This window comes from Asparagus officinalis, chromosome 1, assembly GCF_001876935.1.
Source record: "Asparagus officinalis chromosome 1, Aspof.V1, whole genome shotgun sequence".
Lineage (NCBI taxonomy): Eukaryota > Viridiplantae > Streptophyta > Magnoliopsida > Asparagales > Asparagaceae > Asparagus > Asparagus officinalis.
In genome coordinates this window covers 81,048,383-81,058,308 of record NC_033794.1, presented here as the reverse complement: position 1 = coordinate 81,058,308, position 9,926 = coordinate 81,048,383, and the positions used below count along the sequence as shown (strand labels likewise).

General features: G+C 35.6%; 1 protein-coding gene across 1 annotated transcript in view; it reads left to right on the top strand.

Moving 5' to 3' along the window:
* Positions 1–9,596, top strand: part of LOC109836485 (protein FAR1-RELATED SEQUENCE 5-like) — a 36,603-nt gene extending 27,007 nt beyond the window's left edge. The window contains exon 3 of the mRNA XM_020404394.1: positions 9,240–9,596. Within this exon, the coding sequence (XP_020259983.1) occupies positions 9,240–9,596 (357 nt within the window). The remainder of the gene's footprint in view (positions 1–9,239) is intronic.

Below are 9,926 nucleotides of genomic sequence, written 5' to 3'. Positions count from 1 at the left end.
AGGTACGAGTTTTACCTCGACCACATTCTCGTTTTGATATTTATAATATAAAAAAGGAATGCTTAATTATCATAGTAAATGAGATAGCAAAAGTACATATATATATATATAACGTATCACAATACGAATTCATAACACATAGTATTCACGCAAATACCTTTAATCAACATAAAATAGTTATCATAAAAAAACATTCTCGAATTTTGAGATATACGCAGATACCGTCCTCACTCATACTAGGAAATCCTTAGTGGACTCTATACATGAATCCTAAGAAACTCTATCCTAGTTCCACGACTCGACACAGGATGATCCTAAGGATACTGGAACTAGAGCTCTGATACCAACTATGACGCCCCTGGGTTCACTCAAGGCTGCAGTCCAGGGTGAAACCAAGAATGTCAAACCTGCCATGCACCACACCGTGCAATAACATGTTTCACCATCACAATTACTATCTCTCTAGTGGAATCAACAACAGGTGTAGGTACAAAGCAAGTAAAAGATTTTATAATAAACACATGATGAAATGATAGATTTCGGATTAATACATCTCATCAACCAAATAAGCTGGAATACAAAGTCAATGTCTGAAATGAATAATAACAGTTTGGAGATCTCAACATGTCTCAAAATACAAAATATCTAATACATGAAATAAGGCACACAGCCTTTACAACTCTAGAATATAAATCTCTCAAGTCTAAAAATATCTCGAGTGGAGTACAAAAATGAAATACATCTAATAAGAGGATAAATGGGCACTAATAAGAATCGCCCTCAACCTGCGACTCTCCGGGCTCCGGGCTCGTTACCTGAAAGGGGGAGGGACAACGAGCGTCAAAGCGCTAGCGAGCAACATCACAACCAACCCCAAGGGGTAGGGCTCGTTGTATATGAAAATACAGTTGATATATAAAAATATAAAATTATTTATACTAACAATAGTGGGTTTTAGTACTTAGGAAATTACAACACGAGCATAGGTACGTCGAGCGAAATAATCCAAACAAGGAAACCCTCATGTATATACTTTGTATCTCAAATTGTAAATTCCTAAATACTAAACCCGAGGTTTTACACAAGAAACAATAAAGAAAAGAAAATCAAACCCATCTCTACCGATACAATTTAAACGTGTCAAAGCTACAATAAATGTCATGTCCAGCCTAGGTAGCTATCATGTCCCAGCTTCATATAATATGTCGTGTTCCAAACTCGGTTAAGAAACATACTCAAGGTTTAGCAATTATCCAACATAAGACTGTAATAGATTATAGTCCAACACGAGGACTCAAATGGATTATAGTCCACACGAGGACTTTAATGGATTATAGTCCAACACGAGGACTGTGTGTATGAAACATGGAATACTAATAGTATAGGTATACATATTCTACCCTTGTACATGCCTCGCTGTACAGATCTAAGCTTGTGTCAGAAATGTTATCTTACATGTGTAGATGAAATCATAAATACTACAATTTAATACCCGATAAACAAGGCAACTTCTCATGTTCAAAAATGATAAACGGAACCCTCGATCATATATGAACACTGTATGAAAGTATAAGCACAGTAGGTGATCAAGCAGAAACACAACGAAATAGGAAAAACTTCGATGAGTCGACTCATAATCAGCTATGAGTCGACTCATGACTCATGGGTCGACTCATGAACTGACGAGTCGACTCAGCAGACACAAATGAATAACAGGGATTGACTTTGTGAGTCGACTCATGACAGTCATGGGTCGACTCAACCTGATGAGTCGACTCGTGATGAGTCGTGAGTCGACTTACGGGCTGAAATCTGCATATATCACAAGTTAAATTCGCCAAATCGATCCATCCTTCCATTACACTGATCTACATCTTTATAGCTATCAATTCTAGACTATGATACAGTGAGAAAAACATATTTATCATGAGAAACGATTCTCTTGTAGGTTAAAACTCATATTTAACTCCTATACATGAAAGAAAGCATTAAATCAAAATAAAACTCATATTTTTATTCTTTAAATAAAACTCCAGATCTGGGTTTTTATCAAAAACTCGTTGGTGAGGTTTTCAAATCTGAAACACATGATTTCTAGCATTCACCCTAATAAGAGCATTAATTTATACTTGAAAATAAGTCTTAGGCTCAATAAAACTCATGAAAAACGTTTGTAAACTTTTAAAAACATGGGAGAGGATTGGGCGAGATGTTACTCGCCTGAGGGGGTATTGTAGAACTCCTGAACACGCGTGAGCATGCTCCTCCTTCGATAGAATCGCTCCAAATCCCGCTAAACCCTTCGAGACTCCTCAAAAATCACCAAGAACGGATCTAGGGTTTGGGAGAGAAGAGGGGGGCTGCTAGGGTTTGTAAAACAGAAGAAAAGAGGTGATTTTCGTGATATAACATGTATATATATAGCAGCAAACCCGAAACCCGAAACTGGAAATTCAGTCTGACTAGGAACATTCTCTTCGGTATTTTGGCTATAACTTTCTCATATGATCTCGGAATAAGGTGATCTAAGATTTGTTGGAAAGATCTTGAAGATACCTACAACTTTGGTATTATACACTTTTCCAGATTCTTAATGAATAAGTGTTAAAAATATAGAAACGCTCAACTGGTCAAAATTCCCAGATTTTCACTCTTGGCCTTTGTGCATGTTTTGTTTATTTACACTCATATATTCACAAATATACATTAAATTGATCTCAAATCAATTCATATCATACTCAAATATCAAAATACATTATTTTAACTATATAACATATTTATAATTATTTATCATACTATATTCAAATTTTCGGGGTTTTACAGTATATATATGTTTGAAAACAAATAAAATCCTAAAATCTAGAAAACACAACATAAATATCATTAATTTTATTTTGGCACCCAAGAACTTTTGGTGCCGGAAAACTTAGGGACATGACCCCTATCATTAAAACTCAAAGCCCTAGGGTTATGAACCCTCTTGGGCACATATGGTGCATGAACACGGTCAAAATAAAAATTATGTAAATGACCCTTCCGGTTGCAATAAGTACAATGAAAGGGTTGAAATGGTTTGTGTTGACCAAACGGTTGTGCACGGGACTCATTTACAAAAATAGGTTGTTCTTTAAAATTATTTTGCAAACGAGAAACTCTTCTTAAATCAAAATAAAATTTGGCCAAATGATCAAATCTACTACAAACTTCACATTTAAAAAAACATGTGGTCTACTAGAAACATTTGGCAAACTAGAATTTCTTTTCAAATCAAAACTCCAAAAATCATGTAAAATCATGAAAGTTTTATGGAAGTTTCTAAACATGTATGTGAACATGTTAGAGAAAGAATTTTGTAAATATCACTTAGAAATAATTTATTTTGTAAACTGGTCAAGAACCAAAAATCTGGAAACTGTAAACATGACATCAGTTGACACATCAGTCGACTGATCAGTCGACTGAAACAAAGCAGAGAGGAAAATTAGGATTCCAGGCACATTCGTCAATTGACTGAAATCATCAGTCGACTAAAATCATCAGTCGACTGATCAGTCGACTGATAACACACTATCAGCTTGTTTAAAACTAAAAAACTGATTTTTGAAGTGCCTTTAAAAATAGCAAATAAATTCCAAAATTTATGAAACTTTGGAAATATTTATAAACATGTAATTGAACATATCACAAAAAAGAATTTTTGGAATTGCACTTCATATTTGTGAAAACTCTTTATTTTACAAAACTAGTCCAAAACATGAAAACATGAAACACTTGTTTTTGTCATTTTTACTAAAACATGTTTTAAAACATTACAAAATGATTTTATAGACTTTGATAAACCATGTATAAAGTGATGTTGAAGTCTATAAACTAATAAAATAATATTTTATCAAAAGAACTATATTTTGATAAAATCATCAAATACGTGTGTGTGAATAATATGAGCTTAAAATATTAACACACAAGTATAAACCTATACTACAAACATTATAAACTATTATACCCAAGCTTGTGATCTTCAACGAAGCTCTTCTTGGTATACTTTGCGGATGAAGCTTGTACTTGGATCTTCAACTTGAATTGCATTGCTTCACTCCACTATTCCGCCAACCTCCATTGGATATGATCGTTATGGCTCGATTCCATCCATCCTCCAATATATTATTTGCCTAGAATAGATACAAAATACAATCACTAGACAAATAACATTAGATGTAAATTATTTATAAATCATCATCAAAACAAAAGGGACCCAACAAAAGCCATCGGAGCTTGACGAGCCGCTGAACTTGAGCAAGATTTGAAGTCCACAAACTCAATTTCTACTTGATAATTAAACATCCAATTGAAAAATAAGCTAGAGAGAATTATACAAAGAATATGTTTACTATCTTTCAGAAAGAATTCAAAGATAGTTACTCCATGCTTCGTGAAAGGTTGTCGAAGGATGGCGCAAGTGCTACTTATGCCGTTTAGAATAGATAGGGAGGCTTAAAATAAGAAGATAGTAAAGCACCATGTTGTATTTGATGCATCTAAAGAAAAAAGAATTAAATGCTCTTGGGTTCGAATCTTTTGCCCTTCATTTTTTCAAAAGCTATTTGGGTCTGTTATGAACTCAAACCTGACCCGGTTAGGATCCAATATCAATTTCCAGACCCGTTTGGGTTTATAATTCAAAGTACAGACTCGTTTAACCTGGTTAGGATGTTCCAATATCAATTTCAAACATGTTTGGGTTTATAATTCAAATTACAGATCTATTTGGCCCGGTTAGGATCCAATATCAATTTCCAGACCCGACCCATTTGGGTTTATAATTTAAATTACAGACCCGTTTGACCCGGTTAGGATCCAATATCAAATTTTTAGACCCGTTTGGATTTATAACTCAAAATACTATACTCGTTTGGGTCTAAAACTTAAATTTCTAGACCAGGTTGGGTTTATAACTTAAAATACTAGACCCGTTTGGGTCTAAAACTCAAATTTCAGACTCTTTTGGGCCTTTTGCTTACTAAAACCAGTTTTATAGATTTTTATGCTATCAAATCAAACCCGTTTGGCCTGCTTTGACACAAATAATTATGTTAATTATTTATTTTTTCTTTTGTTAAGATGAAGGATGATATTGTTTGATCTCTTGATGCTTGTTGGATCACTTGATGTATGTTTGATCACCTAATGATATTTAATAGGGTTGATTGTGCATGAAGATGACTCCTGTCAAAATATGATTCATAAACGTGTTATCATAGCATGCCTATACCCTTGACATCGATATCTCGATGTGAGTAGTTTCTCTTGATTATTACTATTATTATAATAATATTGAGTAGATGATGCACCCATCTTGACTGGACATGTTTTGGGTCACAACTATTTTCATAAATTTTACGAAAGTCATTCTATGGTAACTCTGTGGTTAATAAATAATATTTCATGCACAACCACTTAAAATAAATAGATAAATGTGGGGTTTATTAAGGGGAATTGGACGGAGAATATAATGTGTAGATAAGCAGGCTCATGCGCATCCTTGAAATCCGGAGTTATATATAAGGGTCAAGGGCCAATCCTGACTTGAAGCCGTGTTTCCGGGACGGTTTACGGGAACCCGATTTATATACATGATACTATTCTCTACTAATACAAGTAACATATAAAATAATAATAACATATGTGTATGCCTTGTGATAAACTTATTCTTAATATCTACTATTAGCATTTCTTTTAGTCACCTTTAATTTAGATTTCATCTCTTTTTTTTATACCTGCCACATACACTTGCGCGCGCGCAATTTCTTTATTTTACATGATTGTTGGGAGTTTTCTGACTCTCCTGGGGTTTGAGCGCCCAGACTCGGGGTTCGTTCTTTCTTCGCAGGACGGAGAGTATTTCGAGGAGCATGCTCAGCTATAGTGATCACCATTTATTCTATCAGTTCTTCAATTCAGTTGGTTTAGGTAGTTATTTGGTTTAGACTTTTTCTTGAGTTACATGTGACATTTTCTTGACTATGATATAATTTTTTAACTCTTTGTGGATAGTAGTGAAACTCGTATTTGGACTCCGTCCTTTTGGAGATTTTTTTCATCTATACATTTCTTTTATTGTCTTAGTTACATGCTTTATGGTATAGTTTTGGTTTATATCAATATACATGATGATCTAGAGGCGTGAACAAGGCTGAATGGTTGATTGCCAACCGAGTCACGTTCTAACTTTTTACATTTTGGAACTGGGGCGTTTATCTATACATTTTTTATTGTCTTAGTTACATGCTCTATGGTGTAGTTTTGACTTTATATTTATATACAAGATGATCTAGAGGTGTGAATGTGACCGAATGGTTGCATTGCCGGCCGAGCAACGTTCCAAGTTATTGCATTTTAAAACCGGGGCGTGGCAATAGTGAGGTATCCTATTCACATCCACTCATTCCAATTCCCAACCACTTCCCAACTCATGTGAATGCGAGCCTCGATTTTAATGAGTGAAGGGGAATATGCGACCTTACTACCAAACGCAAAAATTTGTGCTTGGTACAAACATACCAATTTTTCTCATATATATTTATATATAAATCCTCATATCTTTAATTGAATCATCCATCTTTTACTTTCTTGATTTTCCTCTTTATTCTTGATTTTTCTTTATTTGATTCTTGATTTCACTTTCCTTCTATTTTTTTCATCTTTCTTCCTCCCCTCTCACTTTAGTTTAGTTTTTATTTGCATATAGTCACAACTACTCTCCTCATATCTCTCCACAACCACATTCTTTCATCACTCCTAAATTGTCACACACACAACTTAAGAACCAATTTTGATTAATTCCTACAACACCATTCTTGTGGGATTCGACATATGTCTATACTACAACTTGATCGGCACCTTTGAAGAGACGAGCCTTCACAACCACTATTTCAACCTACTTTTAAAAAGAATGCCTCCATTTTCAAGGTGTGATTGTAAGGGAGGTGATTTGGCCACCTCACTACCAACGTTCAATGCAGAATTTGGTTACCAAGTTTTCTCTAATTTACTCTCTCTCTCTCTCTCTCTCTCTATATATATATATATATATATATATATATATATATATATATATAATATAATATATATATATATAGAGGAGAGAGAGAGAGGAGAGAGCAGAGAGAGAGAGAGAGAGAAAATTAGTATACTTGTACCAAGCATAAGTTTTTATGCTTGGTTAGTGACGTGACATATTTCACTCCACTCATTAAAAATCGGCGTCGCACATTCAACACGGGTTGGAGCTGTTGGTATAGATGAAATTGAGTAGATCGGAATATGGCACGCTCATACCAAGCAACAATTTATACTTTGTACCAAGCATACCCATTTTTCAAAACACACACACAACACACCCACACACACCACACCTATTTTTTTACACACACACACACACACACACCACCACACACACAACCACACACACACACACACATATATATAGTATATATATATATATATATATATATATTAATATATATATTATATATAATATATAGATATATATTATATATATATATATATTATATAATATATATATATATATTAGGTATATGGACCCTAAAGTGGCTTCCTTAGGGTGCATCTAGGGATGCACAATGTAAGCCGTCCATCATCTAACCCTCAACAAAGATCTGGTCCCTTCATTTCAAAAACTCATCCCCCCAAAATCTCTACCCCTTACTCTTATCTCAGATCAGATCTCAGGGCATTCCCTCATCACCGGAAGCTCATCCCGCTCCCCGGCCTGCCCTTGGAGTTGTCCTTCACACGAGTTCAGCCCTTGAGATCTGCTCCCTGCCAGCTCGAGGTTCACCCTCGAGCCTCTCCTAAGGTCGTTCCCCGCCTCACTGCCTGCCTCGCCCATGAGATTAGCCTCAAGTTCATCGTCAACCACTCTCCACCTCACCCCTTGAGGTTCGCGCTTCACATGAGTTCACCCTTAAAGATCTTCTCTCTGGCCTCAATGGCTTCACCTTCACCGACTCCCTGCCCATTCCGCTCGCGAGTTCCACTTTGTCACCGCCACTCCCTGTCTTACCCTCGAGTTCGTCCTTCAACACAACTTCATCCTTCACGACTCCCTGCCTTACTGCTCACCTCGCCCATGAGTTCCTACTTTGCTTCCGCCACTCCTCACCTCACCCTATTCACTAGCCCCTCTATGTCGTGTTCCCTGATAGCCATGTCAAGTAGTCACCTTGAGTTTAGCCTTTGCCCATGTCGAGTAGTCGCTGCCCGCCTTACCCTCTTCACCCGTCGTCTTTCTCAAGTTCTCTCTTCACCGCCGCTCCTGCCACTCCCTCGAGTTCCCACTTCGCCTCGAGCTCCCCTCGACCACATCGCCTCGCACTCTCCTCGACCGCTCGATGCTCACCCACAAGCTCCACCACCTTAATTATCCCTCCTTGATGCCTCTACGCCTTAGATCTACTCGACATGTTGACACCTCCACCGCCATCTCCTCCTTGAAGTTCGGTGACCTTTAGCTTAACAAAGTTATCCATATAATTTTTTGAGTTCTAGATTTTCATATAATTTTGCTATGTAAGTTCAGTTAGGGAATTTTTATCTTGTAATTCTTGTTGATTTTAGGATATGTTTATTGTTAAATTGGATCTGAACTTTTTTGAGTTCTAGATATTCATATAATTTTGCTATGAATATGACCTTTTGAAGAAATGTATAATAGTGGGCATTATATTTGAGTTTAGATTTTGGGATATGTTTATTGTTAAATTGGATATGAACTTTAAATTTGATTTGAACTATCATAATTTTATTTCATTTGAGAGTCGAACTTATATCTTGAATTTGGTACAATTTGAGCTACTATTCATTAGGGTTGATTTTAGTTTTTGTGCTTTGATAATGAAATTGTTTAGTGAAATTGAAAGATCAACTTGATGACAAAATTTTAAAGATTTTGAACTTCTTATATGTGATAATTTGATAGCTTGTGTAGACACTCCAACAATTCTCTCACATGATACGACAATGGATGAAGATGAAGAAAACTTATAGCCCTTGACCTTGAAGGTGAGGACCATGATCTACTATCTACGATAAGTTTTTTCTCTTAGGTGATAATATCTTATTGTTTATAGTGTACTACTAACTAATGACATATACCAAAATAGTTATCTTTAAGCATGAATTGGGTCTTTTTTCATAAGTTTTTTTCTCTATTTTTATAGGCATCCAAGCATGAGGAGAATGTTGATGAGCCTATTGGTGTTGAAAATGGCAAAGGTAATCATGTTGTTGATCTATATATCGGAATGGAGTTCTCTACATATGAGGAATGTTATAATTTCTACAATGCATATGCCAGACTTAAGGGATTTGGTTTTCACAAGAGTCATACATTTTGGTCGAGAAAGAAAGATGTAATCATATGTAGAACCTTTGTATGTGACAAAGAAGGCTTTAAATTTTTAGAATATAAAAGAGAAGATGATCTGAATGTAATTCAAAAGTCCGATACAAGATGTGGATGCAACGTAAGGATGGTTATTAGGCTTGATAGAAGCACTAGAAAATGGGTGGTGTGAAATTTTATTAGTAATCATAATGGTCATCCATTAATCACCCCAGATCGTTTAAAGAAGCATTACTCACATCAGACGCTTTATCAATCTCAATCGATAAAAATGTTGATAGACACTCTTGACAACCAATGTTTACGCCTTCTACCACTTTTAAGGTTGTAGACGTTGCTCATAGAAATGAACAAGGATCTCTCACTCAACAAGAATACCAAGATCGTCTTAGAGTTAAATGAAGAAACAATGTCGGCCATGAGTGCGTGAACATAGTTTGTCAATTTTTAGAGAAAAAGGTATCTGATCCTCAATTTTAGTTTGTACTAGATTTAGAAAATG